The sequence below is a fragment of the Diadema antillarum genome, unplaced genomic scaffold, assembly GCF_040938485.1.
Source record: "Diadema antillarum isolate AM-2024a unplaced genomic scaffold, OU_Dant_1.0 seq00000927_RagTag, whole genome shotgun sequence".
NCBI lineage: Eukaryota > Metazoa > Echinodermata > Echinoidea > Diadematoida > Diadematidae > Diadema > Diadema antillarum.
Window position 1 is genome coordinate 207,595 of NW_027271778.1, and position 13,554 is coordinate 221,148.

The window sequence follows — 13,554 nt, forward strand, 5'->3', positions numbered from 1 at the left end:
ACAAGTTTATGCACACAGATACTCGTACGTATGGGACTAGGCAACCAGCAGCTAGTATCTCCGCATCATCGGCCGCGGATCGGAGACGGCGAGCACGCACAGTATAAGTAGACTCAAAACTGTTCAAACAATTAATAAGACTTTTATTTTGTGTATTTAGCAACACAATAATTGCATTTTAGTTGTTGTTTTATTTTTACTTTGTAATTTAAAATTTAAAATAGTTGATTTTAGCCATGTTATTATTTCTTTGGGTATAAATCTCAATCAAAAAAAATTTTGCCGACTGTTTTCATTACGAGTATCTCCCGAATTCGCACTGTACATACACGTAACGCATGCATAACACGTAACGTGTGCATGTCGTGCGTGCACCTTACATTGGTTTTCGTTGTATGTACTTAAACTCGTACTCCAGTGCAGTACACGTGAAGCTGCAACACACAAGGAGATGATAACCAGTAACTCTAACGTTAGCTGCCTGGGAATTTGAGAAACTGAGTTTGCTTTCCACCAGTTTTGTCTGTCTTGCATCTTGTTGACGGCTACGCGGATAAAATGGAAATGTAAGTTGCCCTGAAAATGTTGGGGGGGGGGGGGGGGTGGGGACTGACATTGCCATTGCACTGTAAAATTATTTTGCTTGCTGAAGATGCATCCATTGCCATTGCATTGGCATTGCATTGCGAGATCCCTATGAAGGAATACATTACATGTTGTACCGGTATTCTTCTGAAAGATCAGATTCACCTCATCATGACCTAACTAACGTTACACTTAGCAGAATGATCGAGTGCAGAGATGGAAACTGGCTAGGAGTAGGAGTAATTCACCTCAGGGGGGGGGGGGGGGTCAAGGGGAGGGTCTTTGTACTTGTACTATTTAACGGAAAAGCTCCAGGAGTCGATCCCTACTGAAGTGAAACTCATGAACTGGTTCAATTAGTACAGTTGAACCTCTCATATCCGGACAAGTCGGGACCGGGGCTCATCCGGATAAGGGATTTGGCCGGATTCGGGAGACTCAATGCTTTATACATGTACATATACAGTCAAACCTGCCTTAGCGGCCACCTCTCTATAGCGGCCACCTGTCTATAGCGGCCACTGAAAAATCCCCCCGAGAGAAAAGCCATGTTAAAGACCCTGTGTATAGCGGCCACCTGTCTAACGCGGCCAGCGGCCACAAATTTTGTTTCCCGCGGTAGATTTTAACCTGTCTATAGCGGCCAAAAACCCGATGGAGCCGTAGCCGAGCTGATAATTCAGGGTGTTTTTCTGTTTTTTAGCCGTGCCAGTCATTTCTGGGCAACATTCAGTGATCGTCACTGTTTCATTCATCACTTATTCAGTCACAATAATGCACTAATTCATGACTGTGCACATGCTACATCTAGTGTACTGTGCAACAATTTCATAAACACCGGCATTGTTCTATGCATGATACACACGTGTGCATACGTGCACACATAAATGTACATGTATATACAACGATGATACATGTACATGTAGGCAATGCACACAAAGTTGGATTACCTGTCTATAGCGGCCACCTGTCTATAACGGCCACTTTTTCCGTATCCCTTGGGTGGCCGCTATAGACAGGTTTGACTGTACATACACATACTGTACTGATGTAGCCCATTGTAGTACCACATGTAGTAATGTGTATACTGCAACCTTTTCATTGTTACACTCAGTAACAGACCCCAAAATAGAGGTTCGTGTTTGCAAGAACGAAATCATTTTCTTTTATAAATTCTTGGGATGATTTACCTAAATAATTATTAAGAAATGTATCAAGTATATGTAATTCATGTGTGTTTGTGTAGGAGTTCTCAAGGAGTTGGGAATCCCCCTTTCCTCCCGTAATTATTTTAAAAAAAATCACGGTGAGATCGCGTCCGTATATATTAGAGAGATCCGGATAAAGGGAGGCCGGATAAGAGAGGTTCAACTGTATTGAATCAGTTCGTGAGTTTCACTTCAGTAGGGACTCCCGGAGCTTTTCCGTTTGGGATTAACGTTAGAAATTGTGCAAGTTCTCATCTATTTGTTACGGAAGATGGTTCTGAAAGACACCATTTTCGATTTTGAGCATTTTCAGCTTAAAATTGGTTCAAGTGTGAATGAGTCTATAAAAACATATATGACAAATAATATAATGTCATTAATGACTTAGAACTCTTCCTAGTCTGTTTCTATTCGATGGCGCAACTTAAGTTTTAGAGACTCCTTTGTTTGGATTATTTATTTAGAATAGCACTAGTGTGTAGTAGGCCCCTATAATTATAAAATAGACTGTAATTTGTGAGATGAAGCCATGTGTAGGTACCCTCCAGCAAAAAAAAAAAGAGAATAAAGAAAAAGTTAACGTTAGCGAGGCTTCCCATCCGATTATAGTTGTTTAACTTGTAGAAATTGTGATCTTGCAAGCACACACTCACAACTTTTTGAATTGTTTTGATACCTTTACATTTTCCCCCACTGCAGAATCAATGAGAGTGCAGCCATGCTCAGTAATTATGAGGTAAGAGTCTGGGAATAGAAGTTGTAGTAGAAGTCTTTATAGCTTTTATGTAAATGACAATGCTACCTGATAGTCATTCTTTTCGTTTTTTGATCTTTTGGAATTGAATGGTACTTGGTAGTGGGGTAATTTGGATCATTTCTTCAATGGACTTTTGTGAAACCTTTTTTTTTTTGTTGTTGTTATTATGTAGTAGTCTTTAATTATCATCAGAATGAAGAACCTCCAGGGAATTAGCTGTTACTATAGGATTGTAATATTACACAATTTTTCTTCCATTTTTTTGCTTGTTTCAAGACGAAGCACTTCTGTAATCCACAACAACTAATAACTGAGTGAGCAAGCCAAACTATGAGAAACGAGGTACACAAGACTTAATATAAGTGCAATGCTGAGAAGAAAAAAAAACAGGTTGATTTCACATTCAAAGTACCGGTATGTTCATATACCCAACAGTAAAGATTCTTTCTGATTTAACCAGAAAGTTTGTTACAAACTTGCCTGACAGAACTACAGCTGATGGATCCAAAAGTCATTTGAACAGCTTGATTAGTTTGTCAGTGAAAATCATATATCACCTTTTTACATGTTACTAAATAGTCTGTTTTATGTGAATTAGCTTGCTCTGTAGAGGCAACAAACTTTATTTCCATCCACTACCACATCCTTGGCTATCTTGCTCTCCTTGTTCAGGTTGAACGTCTGTCTTTGCCCTATCAGAACTTTTGGTAACTGTGTCTATGTTACTGTGTCCTGGTTCATACCTTTTCCCCCACTTCTTTAGGTCTTCTCCCTGCTGAGTGATCTACAAGCTGAAAGTGCTCGAAAGGGAAAGAAGAGCATCAGCAAGAAGCAGCAGAATCTGGCCACCATTTCCTATGAGGTATTCGTGTCTGCATGAAAGCAGTGTATATGTGTTTAATCCTTAACCAGTTGAGGACAAGTCCCGAGTATACTCGGGCAAGCGCCTATGGGAAATGCGTGTTGTAGCAAAATCAAACTTTCTTCAACAGGTTAAAATCTCTGACTGAAAGAGAGTGCTGGGAGTAAGTTTCCATAGTAACTGAAGATTCAATTGATACAGCATGGGCTGTTTGTGGATTGTCTGAAGATAACAGACAAAATGGCAGGAGGTATGAATCAAACAACATAAAAGTCATATTTTTTATTGTGATACATGTATGAAGCTGGTAATAAGTATCATTCTAAAAAGCATAAAGAATTCCTAGCCTGTTTCAGAAATGCGAGGTACAGTAATCATGAAAGAGGACATTTAAGGAAACTGTACAGAAGTCACTCATTAAGTAAACATAACTGTTTTTGCTGTTTATGCTAGTTGTACATCACTCTGTGTACAATTCCTCATTTATTTTCTTAACAAAAAAGAAAGAAAGATGCATTACACTTTGAACTCTGAAAAACTCTTGCGAAGGTATAGGCTCACCTACACTTGGAGAATGAAGCCCCGTTTTAACAGACTTTACTGCGGCAATGCTCGGGTAGCATTAGGGTAACAAAATTCCTCGCCTCAGACGGTAAAACAGCAGTTGGTAACAAAAGCAAAAAGCATAAGTTACCGCGACAACATCCGAGCAACATTTTACGGGTACCATTTTTACAGACATAGTGAAATAAGAATACCCTGACGTTACTTGTGTCTTTGTGGATGCAGCATTGAGTCATTTATGTGTCATTTCTGTTCAAAATGTCAAGAGTAGTTTGTGTTAAATATTTGAAAAGTGCTACTCAGAAGACATGATAGTCATAAAATTACCCTGATTTTCATCTTTGGGGTTATAGCAGCTTCTGAACCTAATGATCCATTCATGACCAATTAGTTCTTATTCATTGTGATTAATCTGCAGCCATCATTTACTCCTCCCCCCCCCCCCCCCCCCAAAAAAAAAAAAAAAAAAGAAGAAAGAAATAGATTGCCTTTAATTTGAATAGAATATAATGAAAGCCAATGTTCAGAGATTGCCTTGCATATTTTCTCATTTCTCATAAAGTGACTGTCTAGATCACGCTGTCTTATTCATTTGTATTTAGTAGTTTAGGATATAATGTTCACCTAAAGTGGATTCAGGCTTTTGTCATGGTCCAGAGGTAGAAACCATATTAACTTCATCATTATCATGATCTTTTCCCTACCAGACAATCAAATACTTGGAGAAGACTCCATGTCATCTGCAGTCAGCTGAAGTCCTGGAGGCATTTCTGAAAGCAGTCGCTCCCTACAAATTGACAAAGTAGGGTTCTCCCGTTTTTTAGACCTTTATCACACTATCGTTTAATTGTATGAACTTTCATATTTTATCATCAATTTCATTACTGCCTATCACTGATGCTTTCGAAACATTTCAAGGAACATACTCAGAAGTGCAATTTTAATGTTTTATTTAAATTACAATGTAAATTGATTTGAATAGCTAGTTCTTTTTATTCTATTTGTTTATTGATGACATCACCTCACATAATTTGCATAATGGCTGTGACCAATATAGTGCACTCCTGTTGAAACAAACACGGTTGTAACGAAATTCTGGTTACAACGAAGTAAACAATTCAGGCCGCAGCATCATCTGCTCTGTGTATTTTTATTGTTTATTTGTTAGGTTGTAACAAAATTTTGATATAACAAAAGGCAACTGCCGGTCCCGAGGACTTCGTTAGAACAGGAGTCCACTGTACCATGTAGAATGTGAGAATTACAATTCATATTTCTTTTTTTTTTTTAATTTCAGCATATTAATGCTCAGTGTGTATAAGCTACGACATCAAATGTAAAAAAAAAGTCATATAAAAGCATAATTAGTGACATTTTGATCTTTTGTGCTGCGTGGTTGATGTAATTATTCACTTCACATCATTTAAAGTCATATGTGTATATCATTTCTACAGGGCAGAGAAGCTGCAACTTTTGAACCACAGACCAACAACCACAGTGGAAATTATGGCAGTAAGTCAGTCAGTCTGTGTCCATCAATAGTTTAATTCTGTGCAATGTCATGGAAGGACAAGGTCTCTGTTGTATGTTTATTTGCACTGTATCCACCAGTGTCATAATACTGAACTAGGTATTCAGATTTGAAACTTTCTGTCTTAGATTTGGGAATGGGAGAAATGGTCAAAGTGATAATTATCAAAGTGTAGAGTTAGTATCATTGTACTCCATCCATCCCAATTTGAAAACGACAAGAACAAAAACAGCCAATGCAGGTTCTCTGAATAATTGGATTTCAACCATAATGATGCTGTCCCATGTACATCCATCACATGATGTGTGTGTGTGTGTGTGTGTGTGTGTGTGTGTGTGTGTACATGTGTGTATGTGTGTGTAGTTGACGAGTAGAGCTAACACCCCCCCCCCCCCCCCCCCCCCCCCCCCACATACACACGCACACAATAGAATGTGATAATATTGTTGGTAGTGTTGGTTTTTTTTTTTGGTTTTTTTTGGTTTTTTTAACAGGTTGGTATTCCCTTGAGAGAAGGCATGTATAGGTCATTTTCTGAAATTCATAATTTTATATCTTTGCTGATGCCCGTCTTCACAGATGATAGAGGAATGTGAGGAGAGATTGACAGAAGAGCAGATGGAGGAACTCATCCAGGTCATCATTTCCACGTTGCCTGGAGACCAGGAGATGGAAGAGGGAGGAGAGTTGACCAGGCAGGAAGAGGAGGAAGGATGGCGCTGAAGTCATGATGACAACATCAGCGGACATTGGATTGACATGGTGAAGATTGCTGCACACTGGTGGCTAGACACAGTTTGACTTGTAGACGGAGGGATCAATAGACGAGGTTCCAGTGATGTCATCAAGGCATGCTGAGTGGCAAAAACTGTATGGGGGCTCACATACGTGTGGGCAAGCAGATAAGTGTTGCATCCCACCTCCCATTCATTGTATGTGATTTTATCAGGTCATTCAGTCAGGCTGGTATGCGGTACGTGTACCGTGCCCAAGAGCAATGCACACGTGATTTGTTTTTGCCCCTCAGACAACACGTCGTGTGACGTCATGGAACCTTGTCTGTAGGTGTTCCAGTGTTGAGTCACTGGAGAAACAAAAACCTGACACAGATCTCAGGAGTGTCGGGGTCACTAGCAGAGTGACGACGTAGTGCAAGGGAGTTGATCAAGATTGACTGCCAAGAGGAGGCTCTGACTCACATTTTCATAGTGCTGGCACCAATGAAACCATGTCATGAATAATGGTTATGTTATACTGCTTTTACAGCCTTCCAGATGTAAAGTTGACTTATTTTCTAGTTTTACTGATGAGCTATATTGTGTTAATTTTGCCATATCATCATACAACAGAGTCCAAATTTTGTGCACTCTAAGTGTATAGCTGGACTTAAGTCATTTTATTTCTATTATATATGTGTGGTTTGGAAAAATATTGATTGACTTTTTTATGTGGTATGCCAAGTCAATGCAATGTACACAATCGAACAAGAATGTTAACATTTTCTACACGATAACTAGAAGTATCACTGAAGATGATTAATACCCAAGCCTACCTCTTCTGTACTGGTACATGGCTGAGAACAATACACTGAATACTCATGTGCTGTTGCCATGGCAACATACTTCCTGCTACTCTTGAAAACAAGATGTCTTGCACAACCACTTATTGTCATAATCATGTGCCAAATTTCAAGTCAAATGCTCAAAAACTGAGGAAGTACTGCGATCCACAAGATTTTGTATGTCAATGTGAAAAAATTATTTTGCCGTGGCGAAACATTTTTTGACACTCATAATCACAATTTTACATTACAGCAATAATGTGTCAAATCCCAAATGAATTGCTCAAAATATTGAGTGTTTTGATCCAAAAGATATGTATGATTTGTATACAAAATACTGTTGCCATGGCAACACCTATTGTGTCACTCATCAAAAGGTGTCTTGCACAGTAACTATGATAGTGATCTCATGTCCCAAATTCCTGTGCATTTACTAAAAACACACAGTATTCCCCTTGACAAAATTTTGTATGAATTGATATAAAATGCCTTTGCCATGGCAGATTGTCGTTACAGTGCTTCCCTGCGCCTGGCAGATTGTTGTTACGGTGTGGGAGTGTGCATGGCAGATTTTCATTAGGCTGTGTGAGTGCACATAGGGTTTAATATAGCAACATTCTGCCATGCGCAGGAAGTGCGTTAACAACAATCTGCTAGGCGCAGGGAAGTGCTGGAAAAACAATCTGCCACGCGCACGACAATACATATCCTAACTGTATTTGCCCAAAGATGTCTTGCACAATAAAGTATGATAGCAATGACATGTCCCAAATTTTAGGTTCATTGCTCAAAAACTAATAAGAATTGTTTAGCCCACAATTTCTTTAAAGGACAAGTTCATCTTCATAGACATGTGGGTTTAGTGAATGCAGCAATATTTGTAGAACACATCAGTGAGAGTTTGAGGAAACTCGGACAATCTGTTCAAAAGTTATGAATTTTTGAAGTTCCTGCTCAGTCACAGCTGGATGAGAAGACTACCATAGCTTGTGATTTCACATGTGTACAAAGATATAAAGAAAGAATAAAGAAAATTCAACATATTTTCACTTTTCTCGCATAACAAAAGAACACTTGACTTATCTCTATCAGAAGGCAGGGTGAATAATATTACCCTTAACATACGTCAGTAAGAAGTCGAAGAAATGTGCACTTTATTCAAAAAGTAAAGTTTTGTGAAATTCTCTTGTTAATCTTCTGATATCGTTGTACGCATGTGACATCATACACTGTAGTAGTCTTGCAATTGGTCAAAAGTTTTGATGAGCAGTTAAGCAGTTTTTAAAGGTTTTTTTTTTTTTTAACTGTATACTGGTACATATGTGAGATGTCAAGACTAATGGGGAAGTTAAAAAATTGTATCCAATATTCATATCAAGTGGAAAGGGGTCAAAGGTGGTGTGATCTCCACTGACAGTTGACACATCAAGAAATGACTCTGTAGCCACCGTTACCAGACAGGCTGACTTTATTGTGGAACCGCAAAAGCATTCCAGTACACTGGCAGTAGACCGTCTACAGCCGACATTAGCTATTAGCTACTAGCCATTCGATCTGTAGCAAATTATAAACACAACCAATAATCATAAGGGCATGTTCAATTAATACCCAAACACTAAATGATATTGATAAATCATACTTGCTAATTCCATCCTGCTTATGTGTCCACATATCAGATCTCACATCTGTATGCTATATTACACTTCCTTTTGACCATATTATTACTTGTGTAATTCCCCCACATAAAGTTACATATGTATCCTAAATCATATTCAATATCATACTTCTTTTTATTATTTACTAAGCACTCTGACAATAAACTGTCATATTGCATATCAACCTTCCATGTGTTTGCTTAACTTGTGTTTTATGCACCTTCCAATGAATTATCAGACAGGCATGTTAATAATTACCCTTTCATCATTTAAGTTCCTTACTTCAACCTGTATCAGATTTATACACCGTTCATTTGTATCAAATTGTACACATCAATATCCGTACAGCATTCATCGTAAAACACATTCACATGTGTACATGTAACTGGATGGTTTTCAGCAATGCCGCATTCTCAGCACACTGGTGTACCTTTCACGCTCAACAACCACACGATGGCACTTTGAAGAACTCCAAAGCAGACAGTGATGTACTATATGTACAAAGATGGTCATTTATTGTCTTGTAGATGAAGTTCACAAGTCTTCCGGTGCGGTATAAGAGAGTGGGTATCTCCCACTCAATGAGTGACCAATGAATACATGAATGCTCGAATCAACTAACTTCAAAGAACAAAATCATTCTGTTTATAATGATTCTGAGGGTGCAGCACATGGTGCTATGGAAAATTTTGTCCAGCACCACCTACAGTGTAGCAACACCTAGCAACAACATAATGAATATAATAGCATTTACATGCTCCACCCCTTAATAATTTATGCAAACCATCCTCAATCAGTTGTCGTTACATGGCTTTAGGCCATGATCATGCCTGTTCAAAAGTGACCATTAATATTTACAGTCCGGCATCCATGCTTACAGAATCCTTCTTCTTGGCCAGAACGGTATTTAGTGTCCAAGTGATGATGAAATTCAAATTCACATCGTCAGGTACTTCAAAGAGGGTTAACTTGTGATGTTAACATAATTATATAGGACTATATGTTCTTTAACAACATCATTATCATGACTGAGATACAAGGCATTAACATACATGTACATTTTCTCATAATTCTATTACCAGAGAGCAAATTCCTCACAACTAGGAATAGCTATAATTGCATAATAACCACAGCTTACATGCGTGACAGACCGTCGGCATTCCCATTTTTAGCCCCGCTTCTGTGTTCTACATGCATGGGGTAAGCCTGCAGCTGCAGACACCATCTCATTAACCTAGCGTTGTGGTTCTGCATCTGATGGAGCCATCGGAGTTGGTTGTGATCTGTCTGTGTACAAGGAACTTCCTCCCAAACAGGTACGGCTGAAACTTTTGGATAGCCTACACAATTGCCAGGCATTCCTTCTCAATCGTGGTGTACCTTTGTTCTCTAGGCAGCAGCTTTTTGCTAATGTATGCTATGGGGTGCTCTTCCCCTTTCTCATCTTTCTGACTGAGCACTGCCCCAATACCTCTGTCAGATGCATCAACCTGTACAATGAACTCTTTTTCAGAGTCAGGGTTCCTAAGCACAGGAGATTTCACTAGTGCATGTTTGAGTACCTCCAGTCCTTCATTGCACTTGCTGTTCCACCTAACTAACCTTGGTTCGTTCTTACGAGTGAGATCTGAGAGTGGGGCTGCCACTTTGCTGTAGTTAGGGACGAATTTACGATAGTATCCAGTCAGTCCTAGAAATGCACGCACGTCAGTTTTTGTGACAGGTTGAGGGAAATTCACGACTGTGTCAATCTTCGCAGGCACATCCCTCACCCAAAACAAAGCCAAGGTATAATACCTCTTTTCGTGCAAACTTCCATTTGCTCGGTTTTGCTGTCAAGCCAGCCGCTCGCAGTCTACCAAGCACCTCCCGCACATGAGCAAGGTGTTCATCCCATGACTCGCTGTAGATGATGATGATATCATCTATATATGCTGTCGCAAATTCATTCACGCCTTGCAGCACCTGGTCTACCAACCCCTGAAAAGTCAAATGGCATGACATTGAACTCAAAAAGGCCAAATGGGGTTATGAAAGCAGATTTCTTCCTTGCTTCTTTTGTGAGAGGGACTTGCCAATATCCCTTGGTTAGATCTGTGGTTGTCATGAATTTGGCTTTCCCTAACTCATCAATGATAGCCTCAATGTTGGCCTCAATGTTGGGCATAGGGTAGGCATCAAATTCTGTCACCTGATTAAGCTTACGGTAATCGAAGTCTTAGTGACCCATCCTTCTTTCTTACAATGACAAAGGGGCTAGCATACGGTGAATCTGAATGGGAAATTACCCCTGCCTCAAGCATTTCATCTAGCTCCCTTTTTACTGTCTTTCTCACAGCGTGAGGTAGTCAATAGGCCTTTTGCCTAATGGGGTGGTCATTGGATGTCACTAAGTCATGTTCGATCCTGTCAGTACGTCCGGGATTGTCACTCAGGATGTCAGTAAAGTCCTGAATGATGTCACCTAATTGTTGGGTTTGTTGTGTTGTCAGGTAGTCAAGGAGTTCCACTTCACTAGAGGTCCCTCTTTTTGTCAGTGGCTCTATAAACTGGTCTAGGTACTCGTCATCATTTCCATCATCCACATCCGTCTACATCACACATTCCTCTCGCTCTCTCCAAACTCGCAGCATGTTTGTGTGAAATGCTCTATGTTTCTTCCTCTTGTCCCCCATCTCGATTACGTAATTCACATCACTCAGTTTCTGTATCACGGGATAGGGTCCTTGCCATTTGGCTAGCAGCTTGTTGCTGCTTGATGGGAGGAGGACTAACACCTTGTCGCCTACTTGTAGGTCTTTTGTCCTGGCTTTCCTGTCGTACCAGGCTTTCTGCCTCTTCTGGGCTTGGGCAAGGTTCTTTTGGGCAGCTGTCGTGATGTTGGCTAATCTCTCCCTACAATTTAGCACATATGATACTAACCCTTCCTCTGGCACTGTCTCCCCCAACCATGCCTCTCTGATCACATCTAGGGGCCCTCTTACTCTGTGTCCATACAGGAGCTCAAAAGGGGAAAACCCTGTAGATTCTTGGGGAACCTCCCGATAGGCAAACAGTACATATTGGATGAGGTCATCCCAGGTTACATTTCCCTCCAGTGTGTAGGGTTTCAGCATGTCTTTCAGGGTGGCATTAAATCTTTCAACTAGGCCATTAGCCTGGGGATGGTAGGGGCTGGTCCTTATCTGTTTAATGCCTAGACTACTGAACAGCTGCTTCATGAGTAGGGACATGAAATTTGACCCCTGGTCTGACAAGAGTTCATGGGGGATCCCTACTCTACTAAAGATCCTTATCAGCTCGTCTGCCACTCTCTCCGCCTCAATGGAGGGGAGGGGTACTGCCTCTGGATACCGGGTTGCATAATCATACACAACAAAAATGTACCTGTTTTCCTTCTTACTACGAGGCAGTGGCCCTACTATGTCAATTGCTATCTTTCTGAAGGGGCTGCCAATGACTGGCACCGAGACTAGTTTTGCCCTACTAATCCCTCTTGTCTGGCTTGCACACTTTTGGCACGGGCCACAAATCTTGCAAAATTCTGCCACATCTCTGAAAATACCAGGCCAATAAAAATTCTGCATCAATCTTTGCTGTGTTTTGCCTACCCCGAGGTGACCAGCTGTTAGGTTGTCATGGGCAACCTCCAGTAGTCTTGTTCTATACCCCTTTGGTACTACTATTTGCATGTACACCTCACTACTTTCTGATTTAGAGTTTCCTGACCACTCTCGCATGAGTACCCCATTCTCGACATAGAAATGACATCTTCCCTCATTTCCCTCTTTCTTTTCCACCTTCTCCCATACTGATTTCAATGAGGGGTCATCTTGTTGGGCTTGAATCAATTCTACCAATTAAGTGAGTGGGGAGTATTTTCTCTCCTTGTGGCTGTTTTCCGTATGCTGCCTTATCACTAGTATATAGTATCAGACTCACCTGTCCCCACAGTAGTATCATCATCGTGCACATCATTCACCTCATGTGCACCATCCTCTCTCTCATCATCATCACCATTGCCACTATCTGCAGCCTCCCCTTGCTCATTCTCCCCGAACAAGTTCCTCACCTGAACTTTGGATCTGATCACTTCTGCTCTAGTTTGCTCTTCTTTTAACTCCTTTTCACGGGCCTGATGTCTTGTTACCACTAAGCCTGCCTCTTTTCTACTCACATCGCCCCATTGGAGACTTCATTTTGTGATTTCTCCTTACCTCTCACTGTGTCACCACCACGACTACCTGAAGTACCCGCTGATGACTTCTTGTTAAACACATGAAGAAACTTGGTGTGTCATCGTGAACAACCTTTCACAGAGCACGTCCTATTCAACCTACACCGAGATGCAAAGTGCCCAGGGACCAAACAATTAAAACACACCTTCTTCAGTTTAGCCAAGTCAACTCGTCGCTCCGGTGTCATGTCGCAAAACTTCTTGCAGCTGAATGGTCCATGTTTATCCTCACAAAATGGGCAAGCTTTCTCTTGTTTGCTGTTGTTGGTAGTGGTAGTGGTGAAGCTGCTATTTGCAGGCCTCATTTTCTTCGTGGGAGTTTTGGCCTCGAACATACCATACACCTGGTCATTAACTTCCTCAGCCGCATCAACCACAAATTTCACGATGTGAAAAATATTTGGTGCTATACTGGTGCTACGCATCAGGGCGACCATCCTCAGCCATCTTGATCTGAGAAAGTTAGGCAATCTTTGGATGATTTTGGCCAACTCCCTCTGAGCTCCCAGCTCCGCTACCATGTCCAGGGCCACAAGTGTCTCTGAACACGTTCACAGCTGGTCGGTGTACTCTCTCAGAGATTTAAGAGTAGTT

The 13,554-nt window shown here is 40.7% G+C and overlaps 1 protein-coding gene across 1 annotated transcript; it reads left to right on the forward strand.

Moving 5' to 3' along the window:
* Positions 1 to 558: 558 nt before the first annotated feature.
* Positions 559 to 6,706, forward strand: LOC139741407 (DNA-directed RNA polymerase III subunit RPC9-like). The gene is made up of 6 exons (XM_071651992.1): positions 559 to 566; positions 2,493 to 2,529; positions 3,314 to 3,412; positions 4,684 to 4,778; positions 5,431 to 5,488; positions 6,087 to 6,706. Exons 1-6 carry the CDS (start codon positions 559 to 561, stop codon positions 6,228 to 6,230), a joined length of 441 nt encoding a protein of 146 aa, XP_071508093.1. The 3' UTR covers positions 6,231 to 6,706.
* Positions 6,707 to 13,554: the final 6,848 nt, after the last annotated feature.